The 17883-nt window shown below is 32.5% G+C and overlaps 1 protein-coding gene across 1 annotated transcript in view; it reads right to left on the bottom strand.

The window, feature by feature from the left end:
• The window catches only part of LOC127707429 (histone-lysine N-methyltransferase 2D-like), a 48001-nt gene that overhangs the window by 10005 nt on the left and 20113 nt on the right, over positions 1-17883 (bottom strand). Inside the window, exons 8-20 of the mRNA XM_052211945.1 lie at positions 16329-16843; positions 15672-15820; positions 12392-12766; positions 11910-12014; positions 11494-11603; positions 10441-10684; positions 9661-9773; positions 8965-9094; positions 7992-8291; positions 7177-7307; positions 5362-5539; positions 4101-4217; positions 3133-3315 (exon numbers count right to left, since the gene is read on the bottom strand). Coding sequence (XP_052067905.1) covers positions 3133-3315; positions 4101-4217; positions 5362-5539; positions 7177-7307; positions 7992-8291; positions 8965-9094; positions 9661-9773; positions 10441-10684; positions 11494-11603; positions 11910-12014; positions 12392-12766; positions 15672-15820; positions 16329-16843 — 2650 coding nt within the window. The remainder of the gene's footprint in view (positions 1-3132; positions 3316-4100; positions 4218-5361; positions 5540-7176; positions 7308-7991; positions 8292-8964; positions 9095-9660; positions 9774-10440; positions 10685-11493; positions 11604-11909; positions 12015-12391; positions 12767-15671; positions 15821-16328; positions 16844-17883) is intronic.

Here is a 17883-nt window from a genome sequence, read left to right as displayed (position 1 = left end):
GGTTTCTGACACAGAATGAATGTGGTCTAAGAACTTCAAAATTTTAAATTGGACATTCACCTATTATGGTCCAATATCCAAAATCTAAATACATGGTTAGATTCAGCATATCAAAGAACCCCAAGAATTCAATTTTTGATGAAATCAAACAAAGTTTAATTTTGGACCCTTTTGACCTCAATGTGGACAAAGTTGATAATGGGGCCCAAAAATCAAAAATCTAAATACATGGTTAGATTCAGCATATCAAAGAACCCCATATATTCAATTTTTGTTGAAATCAAAAAAAGTTTAATTTTGGACCCCGATTTGGACCAACTTGAAAACTGGGCCCATAATCAAAAATCTAAATACATGTTTAGATTCAGCATATCAAAAAAACCTTAAGAATTCAATTTTTGTTAAAATCAAACTAAGTTTAATTTTGGACCCTTTGGACCTCAATGTGGACCAATTTAAAAACGGGGCCCAAAATCCAAAAACTTAATACACGGTTAGAATCAGCATATTAAAGAACCCCAAGAATTCAAGAATAAAACCCCATTGAAATTGGTCAAGAAATAAGCAATTTATACGAAGTATCTTCTTTTGCACAATACTGTGCAATTGAATATTTCTTGCTATTGCGCAATACTGTACAATTGACAATTTCTTGCTATTGCACAATATTGTGCTATTGGATATTTCTTGCTATTGCACAATACTGTGCAATTGAAGATTTCTTGCTATTGCGCAATACTGTGCAATTGAAGATTTCTTGCTATTGTGCAATACTGTGCAATTGAAAATTTCTTGCTATTGCACAATACTTATTATATAATAATTTACACATCCTGTTTGGGGTGTATCTCCTACCATATCATTATTATTTGCTTTTAAATATAAAACAGAAATAACCAACTTAAAATGGAAAATTTTAAAAGAAAAAAAAAAGGAAAAAAAGAAAAAAAAAGGAAAAAAAAAAAAATCCCCCCCCCCCCCCAAATTTTTTGAATCTCCTTATGATTCATCACCCCCAAACTCAATCCCAGCCTTCCCTTTGTGGTATGGTACCTTGCAGTACAATTTCAGAGAGATCCATACACTTGAACACAAGTTATTGTCTGGAAACTAGAAAAATGCTTATTTTTGGCCCCTTATTCCTTAACGTTTTGGGCAATTACCCCCAAACTCAATTCCAGATTTCCCTTTGTGATATCGAACCTTGTAGTGCAATTTCAGAAAGATCCATACACTTACACACAAGTTATTATCATGAAACTAGAAAAATGCTTGTTTTTTGCCTTTTTTTGGCCCCTAATTCCTAATATTTTGAGGCACTTACCCCCAAAATCAATCCCAGCATTCCATGTGTGATATGGAACCTTGTGGAACAATTTCAGAGAGATCCATTCACTTGAACACAAGTTATTGTCTGGAAACTAGAAAAATGCTTATTTTTGGCCCCTTTTTCCTAAACGTTTTGGGCAATTACCCCCAAACTCAATTCCAGCTTTCCCTTTGTGATATGGAACCTTGTAGTACAATTTCAGAAAGATCCATACACTAACACACAAGTAATTGTCATGAAACTAGAAAAATGCTTGTTTTTTGCCCCTTTTTTTGGCCCCTAATTCCTAATATTTTGAGGCAATTACCCCCAAAATCAATCCCAGCATTCCCTGTGTGATATGGAACCTTGTGGTACAATGTCAGAGAGATCCATACACTAACACACAAGTTATGTCTGGAAGTTACAAAAATGCTTATTTTTGGCCCCTTTTTGGCCCCTAATTCCTTAACTGTTTGTACCATAACCCCCAAAATCAATCCCAACCTTCCTTTTGTGGTATTGAACCTTATGGTAAAATTTCATGGAGATCCATTCACTTAAACTAAAGTTAGAGTGCGAAAACCAATGTGTCTTCGTACGACGCCGGACGACGACGACGCCAACGTCATAGCAATATACGACCGCAAAAATTTTTTGCGGTCGTATAAAAATCAAATATCTCAAAAAAGGAGTTCCATAACCTATCAATATCTTTAGCTTATTTTGTTCCATAACTAATGATTTTGTGATTTATCTCATCTATTATTAATTCCAGATTTTTCTAATTTCACCTGACTACATCCTCAAATTAAGCTTTTGTTCATTTTGTTTTCATTATTTCTGTGCATTGTTATACCATTGTAATCGAGAGCACATGCAGCAAAGAATGTTGCATTCAAATGGAAAATAAACAGCACTTTATAATACTGTATGATTGCTTCCTGCTGATCAAAATTATGTAATTCCTATGAAGCATCTATCTGATGTAAATATAATAAAATACAAAATTTCAATTAAATGCAACACAAAAAATAATATTTGTATGTCCATTATTTTTTATTTTAAGGATGAAAAATGCTACTGTCATTTTGCTTAGTTTCTTCTTTAACCCGTTCTGACATCGGACTCTGACTTCTTTTAAACTGAGTTTTACTGTGCCTATTGCTGTGTGTTTGTTTATTCTAAATTGGCTAGAGTTATAGGGGGAGGGTTGAGATCTCACAAAACATGTTTAACCCAGCCACATTTTTGCGCCTGTCCCAAGTTGGGAGCCTCTGGCCTTTGTTAGTCTTGTATGTTTTTTTTTAATTTTAGTTCATTTATATGTTCCGGAGTTTAGTGTGACGTCCATTTTCACTGAACTAGTAAACATTTTTGTTTTGGGGCCAGCTGAAGCCCGCCTCCGGGCACGGGATTTTCTCCCTGTGTTGAAGACCAATTGGTGCCCTTCGGCTGTTTTCTGCTCTTTGGTTTGGTTGTTGTCTCTTTGACACATTCCCCATTTCCATTCTCAATTTTACATATATCTGACACATGAAAGACACTTATTTATTGTGGAAAAATGTAAATTGTCTTGTAGTATGCTCTCTGATTTATTCAGGTAATGGGTTGCTTCCTCACTGATGTAAACCCTAGAATTTGTTTAGTTAAACTTAGGCATGTTAGGTGAAAGAAGTTTGAAAAATTAAAAAATCCATTTCCCACAGTACTTAATCTATATGAGTAATCAACATAGTAAGAGAGATTCATATCATGGATTCTATTTTCCTGATAACTAGAAATGCATGACATATTTTGTTAACCTTATTGTGAATACTAACCTCCTCTCCTTTAGGTATCCTACGATTCGTTATAATAATAATTTTACTTTCTTTATCAAAAGGAACAACTTCGGCCACACAGTTAGGATCACATGAATGATTAATATACCGAGCAGGTCCTCCAGCCATAGTGGCATCCACAACAATATCAGAGTCTATACGGAACATATATACACCTCGATTCTACAAATTTTGAAATAGTTATTCATTAGTTTTTTATAAATGTTTATGTATACAATTGCATGCTTTTCTTCAGATTAAAAAAATCCCATCTTTGCAGATCTGTCAAGGGAAAAGAACAAAAAATACTGTTTTTTTAAGGAAAAAACTTCCACTTCTGCCATGTGTTTGTATTTTTTATAAGATGCCTGTTTTTCTGCTTGAACTTTTTTCTAAAGTGTGGTTATCCTATTTATAATACAATGAAGTGGGATAATCCCAAAACAAAGATTTCAAAATATACTAGAAAAATTTGAACATCAAAGGAATAGGGCTTTTATTACGCAATATCTTCTTAGGCCTACAGCTGTCTAAAGCAGGTGAAAAGCTTTCACGAGAAAGTGAAAAATTAAAGATAAGTTTTTTTTGGGGGCATTTGGAAATATTTTTTCAAACTTTACACAAACTTTGTCAATGGAAAAATGAGCATTTAGTTGTAAGAAAGTAAATTTTACTTTAACATTTCAATGTTCTAGAACAAAGATAAGGGTTAAAGAATTTTTTGTAGAGCAATACCAATTTTTTTCATTTTTTCTTTCGTGAAGATATACTTCATGTCTAAAAAGTCAGTATGACTTTCACTCATTTAGAAAAACTTAAATACAGTACCTACTGATCATAATCAACTTCTAATCTGTTAGCAACTTCAATCCTAATAAGATAACCTATATATTCTTACCTGTTCATCATAAACAACTTCCAATCTGTTAGCTACTTCATTCCTAATAAGATAGCCTATATATTCTTACCTGTTCATCATAAACAACTTCCAATCTGTTAGCTACTTCATTCCTAATAAGATAGCCTATATATTCTATCACCATGGTATGTTTCTCTAGATCACGGGCAGCAAATAACCCTAGTCCCTACACAAAAAATAAATATCATATTAATATAAGGCTATTACATATAATAAATGGATGGATGAATGTTTAACATCCTGTGAAAAATTCAATCCATATTCAGAACAAGAACATTAAATGTGATATGAGTATGAACCATTCTTTGTACTCTAAGATTAATTTTTAACTTGCTAGTTCACAAAGTAACAATCTGTAAGAAGACATGTCACCCTACTCACACACATTATTCTGACCATGAGTCTATAAGTCTTTGGTTTTACTACTAAATGCAGCTTCCTTAGCAATTTTTAAGTCTTAGGTTTGACCCAGCCTGTGATCGAATTTATTAACTCCCAAACTTCAGGTGACAAAAAATGGCAAGGGATGGTAAAATCAACACATTCAAAATAGAAATTTTTCATCCTTTCTTGGTTCAGGAAATTATTGAAATACGTTTTAACACAGAATATTTGCTTGTCATAAGCAACAAGAAAGGTGACAATGAGTGGAGCAGGAACTACATGCACTTTCCGATCACTTGATACAACCATCTTTTTTTTGGGGGGGGGGGGATCATATGTTGCTCAATTTTCAGTTTTCTATGCAGTGCTTTCTTGACTGTTTTTTTCCTTTCATCTATTTTCTGTTGGTCATGTTATTGTCTGTTTTTCTGTGGTTTTTGATTCCCCCTTGATTCTTACTTTCATCACATAAGTTTATGTAAACATGTATCAAAGTGTACAGCACAATATACAGCAAATAATTCAAAAATTATATTCAAAGGGAAATAACTCTGAATTAATTTGTAATCTCTTCAAACATATCTCAGTTTTGTCTTTAAAATATCTTATCACTTAAACAGTGAGCCTAACAATCCCTTTCCTTTTTTTGTCTTTAAAATATCTTATCACTTAAACAGTGAGCCTAACAATCCCTTTCCTTTTTTGACAGCCTGAATTTCATTATATTCTCATTCAATTAAGCTATTCTGCTTTATAAGAAACATTATCATAGGTTAATGATAAATAAATCCCCCTCTGCAATCTCCTGTAGAACTCAGGAAATACAAAAGTATAAATTGTCAAATACTGCTAACAAAACCTATGGGAGCCACTCTGTCATTGTTCACACAACTGTGCACTTATATATAATTAACAATGACTCTTACCTGAATTCTAGATCTGCCGAGAAAGACATTTGTTCTCCATTCTGTCTTTAACCTTCTATACTGCTGAGATTTGGAATGGACAAACTGTTTCATGTATGGAGAATTAATGTCTCCTGTCACCCCTGTTACCATAGCAGGAAGTGACCGTGATGTATGGCTGGATTGTAATGTATGCATTCTAAAAATAGAAATTAATAATTAACTGTCGGAAAAAATGCACTAACGCAATAAATGTAACCTAAAGCTTAGGTAAAACAAACTATTAAACCCAAACCTTGAAACTGACTACTGTAAATTCAAAAATGGTTGTGATGTTTTTGATGGATATGATTCCCCCCCTTCCAGCAAAAAAAAAATTAGAATCATTTGAATGCAGCATTTCCTGAAATAGCAAAATTAATCTCGCTTTTTGTCCATTGTTCAAAAGTCACATAAATAAATCCAAGCAAAAATTTCTAAAATGACAATATTATGTGAATAGAATTCCTGCCCTGCTTGTGTCAACCATTTTTTAGCATCAAAGTGTCAAAGCACTTAACTTATAATATCTAGTATTATATCAAATCCATTGTGAAACAAGACATATCATGTCATCTATTAAATTAAGGATCTAAACTGTCAGTCTAATTTGCATTTTCTTTCTACATTTTACCTTGCAGGTATTTGCTTAGTACAATATTGTAAATTTGAGTATAACAGGTATTAATTCAGGCGTTTGTCAATGTGATTTTTCAAAATGTAATTTCAACCGTTTGAAGGAACTGAATTAGATTGAAATTAATTTCTTCTTGTTTATTCCATAGACTGTTATTTGTATTCACGCGCTTCATGGGATATAACCATTCAGTACAACAGGGCCGACTCGAATAGACGTGTTTCACAGTTAAATTTTTTTTTTATCTTGCTTATGTGAATTTATTAAATGTTATATTTAATGTTTTGATTTCGGTGGTATTTATAAATTACCGGCTATATTTTGTCGACATGATATTATGTATCATAATGTGCAATTAAAATCAGCAAATGGCACTGTCGTGTGGGTTACCATTTGAACTTTAGTTTGGTTTTTATTAGTGTTATGATGCTGAGGTTATGTGTAGAGTTGGGTAGTCTATGGGCGTTAGTAATTGTAGAAGAAAGTTAATTAAAATCATTAACTTATTTTAACTGTCACTCAAATAAATTTTTATCAAAGATGGCATGATAAGAATAAGATAAACAGTTTAAAAATGTTCAAATCTGCCAATAAAGATGAATGCTGCCTACCATCTCAAAATAATATTAGCATAAATGAAGAAGTTCAAGTTGTATTTTGGGAAACCCCAAAAATTAATTTAAATCCAAAATTAAAATAGCAGGGTATGGTGCATAACTTCATGTCCTGTAGAACAATCTGTGCAAGTTTGGTGGAAATCTGTCAAGATTGTTTCCCACTGTTGCAGACTAACATCTGTGCAAGATTGGTGGAATTCTGTCGATTGTTTCCAACTGTTGCAGATTAACAAACTGATATAAGCAGAAATGGCTAAGTTCATTTTTCAGTATGGAAAACCTCAAAAACCACCAAAAATAAAAATAAAAAGTGCAAAAGCACAACAGATTATAAAAGTGATGTAGTTGACTGGGCAAGACACACAAGAAATCCTTATGTGTCAACACAGATTCACTGTCACACACAATAATTCTATTTGAATGCACATAATTTTGCATTATCAAAAAAAAAACTGGAGTAATTACTCTGACAGAGAATTTCACATCTACTATAAATTTTGTAATTTAAGAAATGCTGAAACAAATTTCTTACGTTATACTTACTTTCTAAAATGAGTTCTAAGTTTTGGTTCTGTTCTAGCACACCCTGATGGGTTAATTGTTAATGGCATTTCAATCAATTCACAACGGCCATATTTGAAAGCGTAGTCTAATAAGAGATCAGTTCCAGGTAGCTGTAAAATATTACAATTCAATATGACAATCGTAAAATTAAACTTATACATAAACCTGAAAAAGTCTTCTTACAGGCAATTCAAACACATAACATGGTATAGAATGCTAAAACAAAACATACTGAAGCCCTGATTTAGAGTTCCTGAAAAAAAAACCTACAAATTTCCATACATGGCAATTATGTGTAAGAATATATAAATGTTCTGTAAACAGGAAATTGATAAGGGATGGCTCCAATTTAAGAAGGACACATGGACAGACAGAAAGAAGTATAAAAATCATATTTTCAACAGCCTTTATGGTTAGAAAAAAAAATATAATGTATAATACACGAGATTTTTTTTGACATTCAACCTCATTAAAAATAGAAATTTTTTGCTTGAAAATTGATCAAGATTTTCCCTAATTTTGAAGACAAAGGGGAATAACTCAATTAACTATAATTTAATTGTCAGATTCAGGATTCTTAAATTTGGAGTTGATGGCAGATCTTTCGATCCTCTGTTAAATTTTTCACAACTATTTTTTTTTTAGAATCAGGGCAATTTGGAATTAAACATATCTATATATAGAAACTTTTCTAGATGACTTCTACATCTTTTTTTGTTTTGTTTCATGGGTTTGCTGTCTCGTTGGTATATCTCCATTCATTCATATGAGAAAAAAACGACAGGCAAACTTACAGATTCAATCACCCTGATAATGGCTGGTTCTGTTAAACCAAACAATTCCTCTCCCGTCATAAAACTGGGAAATATTTTCACTAAGTCTGCATTTCTTCGCATTTTATCTAACGGTTCTAGCACTTTAAACCACACAGAACGTGGTGAACTGTCTTTCATAACAATATCCTCAAAGCCTGCCTCCACTACACGAATCATGAACTCAGGTCTACCATCATTGTCACTAATACTGCAGACATACCGACACCTTTTATACAACCTCCTCATACTCCAATAAAATCGACTAGATTTAAAACCAACCTGTCATAACAAAGATCACAATATTTTTTAAAATCATATAAAATCTATCTTTTTTGTTCAATTCATTATCTTTAAAATCATGTTAAGGCAAAGTAAACAAAAGCTAGCAGTATTTTAAGATTTAAAAAAAAAGTGTATGCTTTAAGAACTCGTTAAACTGCATCAGAATATTGTAAAATTGACAGAACATGTTTAATCTGCCACATTCTTTGTATCCCAAGTCAGGAGCCTGTAATTCAGTGGTTGTGTTGGCTCATGCTTGAATTTGTTTTGTTATAAATTAGGCTGTTATTTTTTCATGTTTGAATTGTTTCACATTTTTCATGTCAGGCCCTTTTAAAGCCTACTATAATATATATAATTGCTTACATCCACTTCATTTGAACTCTGGTGGATAGTTGTCTCATTGGCAATCATACCAGATCTCCTTATTCTTATTTATGAAGCATTTATATAATCAGAGATATAATCAATCAATAGTTATGAAAATAGAATAAATTATATAAAAAGCGAAATTGTTTTTTTTTTTTAAATATCATGTTACTTCAAGCATTCACTGATGTAGTACATCATATGACTTGGCATTCATTACAGGCTCTTTACTGTACCTATAAACCCCTTAGCTCATCTACTTTGTCTTTCTTTCACAAAAAGTCATTGTTTAAATACTTACAGGATATATAAAATCTCTGGTATGAAATTTTCCTGTTGCTATCTGGTGTGGTAATAATTGTCCTACACTGTGTAAAATTAGAGAACTGATCCGTAAAGCATATGTCCCTTCTTCCTGCCCTCGGATCATACTGAAGTTAACAAGAATAGGCCTTTAGATCCAACTTAGTAAACATTGTTTATTTAGATATTATTTTTGGCATTGATTAATATGATTGTTGAAAAGATTAGTTTTAATTATAGAAGTTTATGCTGTTGTATATATTATGTAAATAAAAAGCATATTATTCATTTCTAAATTTACAGTACTGATTTCTTCAGCTCTATGTGTTTAACAGTGGATCTACAGCTGTCAATTGTCTTAGAAAACAAATATTGTTAAAGTTCATTTATTTGTTTTTCAATTTCAAAGTAAAAATAAAAAGTCTTTAGAACATGTTTAACCCTGCCACATTCTGTATGTGCCTGTCCCAAGTCAGGAGCCTATAATTCAGTGGTTGTCGTTTGTAGCTGTTTATAATTTTTACGTTCATTGTTTTGTACATAAATCAGGATCGTCCTGAATATGCATGAAATATTTGCCACTGGACGTTAAGCAACCAACAATCAATCATAAATCAGGATGTTAGTTTTCTACTTTGCATTGTTTTACATTTGTCAAAAAACACAAAATAATGAAGCATAATTAATAGTTTACCTGGCTACTTGTTTATCCTCGTCTCTATTTACATAAACTTTCCTATATACAGATAAATTAGTCAGCACATTGTCTGGGAATATCTTTGGTGCATGAGGTGGACAAAGGATTGTCTGAAATAAAAAAAAAGTTTCCATTACAAAACATACAATACACTACATTTCTCCTTATAATGATAATAGCACTTGATAAATACTTTACTGGATTAACCTTCATCAGGAACTTTTAAACCAAAAATTTGTAAGCCAAGGTTGCATAAATACTTGATTTCATAAGCAGCAATTTGAGGAAAGAAAAAGGACAAAAGATAATGGCCAAATCCAACTAAGGTTAACAATATTACAAGAACATAACATTCTTTAAATACAAGTGAAGACATTTTTTGTGTCCATCAAAACATTTGAGAATGCGTAGAAAAAGGTGTAGTTCCTTTCATTTTCTACTTTATTTCCATTAAAAAGTCCATGGTCAATGTATTAAAACAATAACTAATCCAAGAATTAAAAAATTGAAAATTATTCAACACGTGACCGAACAACAATAATAATTAAATCATGCACTATGCGCATTCGTGAACTTATGCGTTATTCAGTCACTCATTGAATATTTTTCTATATTTGAATTCTTGGATTAGTTATTCTATAATCATTCCTTTCTTTTAATTTTTTGGCAAGGCGTTCTCAGTTTCTCTTCGACTTATGACTTTTTGAGTTTTGAACATCCTCTTGGTATGTTCCCAATCTTTTTTAACCAATGATATTGATGTCATGAAGGACTCACCTTATCCTGAAAGAACATGCATCCAGCTTTCTGTGCACAACCAATATGAAACACTTTAGAACAGCTGACTTTAAAACATCCCAGTGTAGCTCCTGATTTCTTACAAGACTGACATTCAAGTGCTTGGGCTCGTTTGAATGCTACATCCACATTCATCAAATCGCCATTCAAAGTCTCGTAAACTTCCGAGGACCAGAGAGCACAGTTCAAGTGTACCCACTTATCTACATCCATGTTCAGCAATCTGAAAATCATTATATTATATTTCATAAATTTGGGACTATGGCGAATAAATAAGGTTGCTCTACTATAAGCAAGCCTAGTAAGCAATGACAACGCAATCACAAACTGAAAACTGTTCTAAACAAAACTCTAAATATAAGCATATAGGAAAATATTTTTAGAAGTACAAAATTCTTCAATCCTGATGTGGTTGGGTAAATACAGGTTTTACTGTATATTAGTAAACTAAAATTATATATGGTGAACCAACACCTGAAGTGGTGATCATGTGGTAGGGTAAATTTGTTTTGTATATTAGTACCTGTAAGCTTTTAAAGTAACATATAAAATATTCAATATAAGTTTTATGTCAAGCTACTGTCAATTCTAAATTTAATTATTCTTTTTCATTTTAGTTCATTGCATGAATTAGAATAACTATTTTGGCTCATACCGAACAATCTGTAAATACATATGAATTATCACAACAAACGTTATACAAAAAAAGGAACTAGATTTTGGATTTGTTCAAATTTGCTTTACTAGTACTTGTTAAAAAATAGGATACGCCAAATGATTCCATGTATTGCTTTTATAAAATGAATGTGATTGTCTTCAGCTTGAAATATTTTCTTATTGAACCTAATATTTACAGCATAATAATGTGATTTTTTTTCAATTTATTCATATAATTTTATCACAGTTGACTTTTTTTTTGTTCTGTTGATTAATGCTAATCTTGGACATCTCAAATTAATCAAAATAATTTGAGATAAAATAATGAAATTCCTGCATGATAATAGTACCAACAAAATGTAAATCATATCTTACCTCCCAGGTCCATCAGTTGGGCCATCACCAATAGTCTGACAGAACACACAGGATCGTTTATCTTCAGGCATGGGATCTGGAGTTATAATTGTACCTAGGGCCTTCCACAGCTGAAATAATGTCAAATGCTTATATTTGAATTACATAAAAACATTTTAAAGGTAAAGTAATTTCTGAGATACTTCTTTTTAGCTATTACTGTAAATTCAGAAAAATTTTGCATTCATCTATTATTGTAATTGTTGAACAATGGAAAAAAAATGCAAGAATAATTATTGCGATTTATTTTATTTTAAATAAACAAAAGCTATCTAAATTTAAAATGGAAGAAATCCGAAAAATACAGTCATAATTTACCTGAGAATCTCCGTGTAAAATATGGGATTATTTGTCCCTTGGCTACTTAATGTACTCACCACTTCAACTTCACTTTTAGGAGTTTCTGGTCGAGGCTGTAGTTCTTGTGAGAAGGATGGATCCCACTTTTTATATCTTATATTTTTCCATCGTTTTGGTGGAGGCTGCAACAATAATATCAATATTTCTCAATTAATTAAAAACAAAATAAGCATCTAAAGCAAATTACGGACAAACCATATTCAAGATATATTTCATTTGTATAATATTTTGCCTTCGGTTTAAAATTCATTTTAATGCATTTCCTTTCCAACAAAAAATCTAGTAACATTACAATCCCACTAAACTTTTGGTTTATCAAATGCTTATATTCCAAATGCACTCATAAAACCTATCTTTACTTTCCCCTAACTTTTATTTACTGAAAAAGACTTCATGTATTAGAATGATGTCATTTACAAATCTCAAACAAATCTGAAAACATCTAAATTTTTTTAATTACACTCAAAGTGAAATTGCAACTTGTCCACATTGTTCCTACCTTTGGTGGAACATCTTTCTTGTGTTTTCTTCCCTGAATCTTTTCCAGTTCTTGCCTCTGTCTTGTTGGTGTTAATGATTCCATCCCTCCTGTCAGCAGTGAGGCACCTGTTGGTGTTGTAGGTGTCAGCTGTGGAGTTCTCTCCCCTGATGAGTTAGGCGTTAGGAATCCTGATCCCCTTGGACTGACCATTGTGGGAGGAGTAGAAGGGAACGGACTGAGGGATGCCGCCGATGGTGATTTGTCGGAGAAGAAAGCTGGATCCTGTCCAAGTTTACTATGCAATCCACCAGACTTAAATATACTCCTATACACCATCACAAATCTCTCAAAACATTTCTGACTACAGAAAGCGATATCCTCGTCTTCTGATTCCTGGAAAAAGAGTAAAATATATGTAAACTAACCGTCAAGACTTATGGGAAACACAGATTTTGAAAATCCTGAAGTTCACAAAGACTGACCTCAATTTTGTATCAGTGGACCTGATGTCATTTGCAAAACAATCGTTGTTAGTCAGTAACGTCAAATGCTTTTTGTTGTGACATTTACAGAGACACACTAGATATATTTGAAGACTGGAAATTGATGTATTTGAAGAGACACATTTATTTGATTGATTGATTGATAGTGTTTGACATGCCTTTTAGCTATATCACAGCAGCCAGTTTATATTGTAGGAAGCCAGCGTTAAGGCAGAACCACCAATCATTGATTTTTGATATTTGTTATTGTGGACATGTAATAAGAGAAAAATAAAATGCTCCGCAGGGCGCAGCTTGATACGACCGCAGAGGTCGAACCCTGAACAGTTGGGGGAAGTATGGACACAACATTCAAGCTTGATACAGCTTTGGATTTGGATTGTGATTAAATATTTGACACAGCATAAGTTTCTAACACAGATTGAATGTGGTCTAAGAACTTAAAAATTTCAAATTGGACATTCACCTATTATGGTCCAATATCCAAAATCTAAATACATGGTTAGATTCAGCATATCAAAGAACCCCAAGAATTCAATTTTTGATGAAATCAAACAAAGTTTAATTTTGGACCCTTTTGACCTCAATGTGGACAAAGTTGATAACGGGGCCCAAAAATCAAAAATCTAAATACATGGTTAGATTCAGCATATCAAAGAACCCCATATATTCAATTTTTGTTGAAATCAAACAAAGTTTAATTTTGGACCCCGATTTGGACCAACTTGAAAACTGGGCCCATAATCAAAAATCTAAATACATGTTTAGATTCAGCATATCAAAGAACCCTAAGAATTCAATTTTTGTTAAAATCAAACTAAGTTTAATTTTGGACCCTTTGGACCTTAATGTAGACCAATTTGAAAACGGAACCAAAAATTAAGAATCTAAATACACGGTTAGATTCGGCATATCAAAGAACCCCAATAATTCAATTTTTGATGAAATCAAACAAAGTTTAATTTTGGACCCTTTTGACCTCAATGTGGACAAAGTTGATAACGGGGCCCAAAAATCAAAAATCTAAATACATGGTTAGATTCAGCATATCAAAGAACCCCATATATTCAATTTTGGTTGAAATCAAACAAAGTTTAATTTTGGACCCCGATTTGGACCAACTTGAAAACTGGGCCCATAATCAAAAATCTAAATACATGTTTAGATTCAGCATATCAAAGAACCCTAAAAATTCAATTTTTGTTAAAATCAAACTAAGTTTAATTTTGGACCCTTTGGACCTTAATGTAGACCAATTTGAAAACGGAACCAAAATTTAAGAATCTAAATACACAGTTAGATTCGGCATATCAAAGAACCCCAATAATTCAATTTTTGATGAAATCAAACAAAGTTTAATTTTGGACCCTTTGGACCTCAATGTGGACCAATTTAAAAACGGGGCCCAAAATCCAAAAACTAAATACACGGTTAGATTCAGCATATTAAAGAACCCCATGAAATCAAGAATAAAACCCCATTGAAATTGGTCAAGAAATAAGCAATTTATAGGAAGTATCTTCTTTTGCACAATCCTGTGCTATTAAATATTTCTTGCTATTGCGCAATACTGTACAATTGACAATTTCTTGCTATTGCGCAATATTGTGCTATTGGATATTTCTTGCTATTGCGCAATACTGTGCAATTGAAGATTTCTTGCTATTGCGCAATACTGTGCAATTGAAGATTTCTTGCTATTGTGCGATACTGTGCCATTGAAAATTTCTTGCTATTGCACAATACTTATTATATAATAATTTACACATCCTGTTTGGTGTGTATCTCCTACCATATCATTATTATTTGATTTTAAATATAAATCAGAAATAACCAACTTAAAATGGAAAATTTTAAAAGAAACAAAAAAGGAAAAAAAGAAAAAAAAGGAAAAAAAAATAAATCCCCCCCCAAAATTTTTTGAACCCCCATTATGATTCATCACCCCCAAACTCAATCCCAGCCTTCCCTTTGTGGTATGGTACCTTGCAGTACAATTTCAGAGAGATCCATACACTTGAACACAAGTTATTGTCTGGAAACTAGAAAAAAATGTGTTTTTTGGCCCCTTTTTGGCCCCAAATTCCTAAACGTTTAGGGCAATTACCCCCAACTCAAACCCAGCTTTCCCTTTGTGATATGGAACCTTGTAGTACAATTTCAGAAAGATCCATACACTTACACACAAGTTATTGTCATGAAACTAGAAAAATGCTGGTTTTTTGCCCCTTTTTTTGGCCCCTAATTCCTAAAATTTGGAGGCAATTACCCCCAAAATCAATCCCAGCATTCCTTTAGTGATATGGAACCTTGTGGTACAATGTCAGAGAGATCCATACACTAACACACAAGTTATGTCTGGAAGTTACAAAAATGCTTATTTTTGGCCCCTTTTTGGCCCCTAATTCCTTTACTGTTATTACCATAACCCCCAAAATCAATCCCAACCTTCCTTTTGTGGTATTGAACCTTGTGGTAAAATTTCATAAAGATCCATTCACTTAAACTAAAGTTAGAGTGCGAAAACCAATGTGTCTTCGGACGACGCCGGACGACGACGACGACGACGACGACGACGACGACGCCAACGTCATACCAATATACGACCACAAAAATTTTTTTGCGGTCGTATAAAAATTACTTTTCAATATTCTATTTTGTTGGTTTATACTATCTTATTGTAGAACCATTATTTCCTTTTATACATATTTTCATGTGTTATATAGATTATTATAAAGAAACATGTAAATTTTGACTGGGTAGTATTGAATATGGTCACCCCTTGAGGTACTTACCCTGAAAGTAAAATGGTCCTCCTTGATCATAAATGGCATCTCTGATTTCTTTCTAATGAATCCTTTGTCTAGAACCACCATATCACAATTACGACAAAACTTCGGCTTCATTTTGATCAAATTATGAATATTAATAGGATCTTCTTTATCTATAATAGAAAAACAAACTAACTGTCAAACTACATTATTTTCTCGTTTAAAACAGTCCCTTTGTAATATAAAGAAATATTTTATTATTTCCCCCCCCAAAAAAAAACCATTTATTGACAAATGAAGGTAACTTGGACAAAGGGAAGCAACTCTAATTGTATTTTTTTTTTCAATTGCAATACAAAATTTTCCAACAAATTAAGAGTATATATGAGTAATCAGGACTATATCATCAAATTAAATATGGGAGACAGGAGTAGACTGGGAAGTTCTATTACATGGTTCAGGGACATGTATCATTGTATGCTCATTTGATGTATGCAAAATTAATCAATGTTGGAAATCCCTTCCTGCATAACCTCATCCAATTTAATTTTATTTTCTTCAATATAAAGCTGTCAAATTAAGTAACTCTTTAATAGAAGAGAAATTGGTTACTACTTTGGCAACATAATTATAACTTTTGTAATCCAGAATTTCCGTCTCAAATATAATTTAATTTCTTACGTTTAAGGTTCATTTTAAGTGAATCAGGTGATGGACTCCTACTGACTTGGTAAGTAGGGGGAACCGCTATCTTCAACAGTTCTGCTATACTAGACAGAACTCCACCGATATCCTCAGCTGCCTTTGCTGATAAAGTTAAAGTCACAGATATATCCTTGTCTTTGAGAGGATGCGACAGAGATGAAGTGAAACTATTGCTTTTGCCCGTAATATCTTTTTCTGCCATTGCAGCAAGGGTAGGATCAAATTTGGCCAATTTTCTATCACCGATATCATCAGTCGTTAGTTTTGTGGTTTCTGCATAATCTTCTTTTCTTTCAATTTTTTCTTCTTTGATTTGTAGAGATTCAGCTTTGATGGCGATTGGCTGAAGAAGAGGCAGGGCTGGAGAACAACGACGATCCTCTTCAGCAGGTGGATCAATAGGTTTCAACATTGGAAAATCCATTTCTTCATCTCCATATTCATGTTCAGGCGAAGAGGAGGAAACTACTGTATCTGGACTATCAGTCATCCTATAAATGTATAAAATAGTTTTCTAAAATAATAAAAGAGGGTCGTAAAGGGGGATGCATAGAAGAACTAGAAATCAAATGGTCATTTCATGATGAATGAAAAATACAAACCAGCTTAAACATTGCTTTTTTTATACCCATTCATGAAACAAGGCGAATAATGAGCTTCAAGTAAAAAAACACTTGAAATAAAAATTGCCCAGAAAACCTTAACCAACTGCTTTATAAAACTGAGCAGCGTACTTTCAAAAAATTTACAATAGCAATATTTTTCCTTTAAACACAGGCAGAAAGTATTTTCAAATGTTAAGTTATCAATGGATATTATAAAGAAAATTTACAGTACATTTAGAACTGTGGTAACCAAAGACTGAACACACTGCTGCTGCAATTCCCCGTTTCAGAATCTAATGCATTGTTGGTAATATTTTCAAAAGTGTTCATCAAATAACAACATCCTAAACAATGGAAATTCAACCAATGACAAGACCTTATTTCTGTTTAGAGGTACAATGAAATAACCCATAGTCGTTGGGATTTTTTAGAAAAGAGATTAGTAAGCTAAGAAGTCAAGATAAAAACTTATATATTGTTAGGAATAACACGAAACAAACATCCGTGCTACCATTCTGTATTGTATCGTCATGTAAGTGTGATGTCCTTGTGGACTTACTTAGAATGGTTAGACATCTTGCTTATACTATAGGTGTTTAAATTGAATCAACCACTTTACGATAAATATTAATTAATTTTTTTCTTGTATGGATTTTAAGCAAGGATTAAGCAGTAAAACATATCAAATGAAATAATAAATCAATTAATACCAAAAAAAGTAAAAACAAGAATGTGTCCATAGTACATGGATGCCCCACTCGCACTATCATTTTCTATGTTCAGTGGACCGTGGAATTTGGGTCAAAACTCTAATTCGGCATTAAAATTAGAAAGATCATATCATAGGGAACATGTGTACTAAGTTTCAAGTTGATTGGACTTCAACTTCATCAAAAACTACCTTGACCAAAACTTTAACCTGAAGC

The sequence above is a fragment of the Mytilus californianus genome, unplaced genomic scaffold (assembly GCF_021869535.1).
Source record: "Mytilus californianus isolate M0D057914Y unplaced genomic scaffold, xbMytCali1.0.p SCAF_7, whole genome shotgun sequence".
NCBI lineage: Eukaryota > Metazoa > Mollusca > Bivalvia > Mytilida > Mytilidae > Mytilus > Mytilus californianus.
Note: the sequence above shows the minus strand (reverse complement) of the source record. Positions and strands in the feature narration are given on the sequence as shown.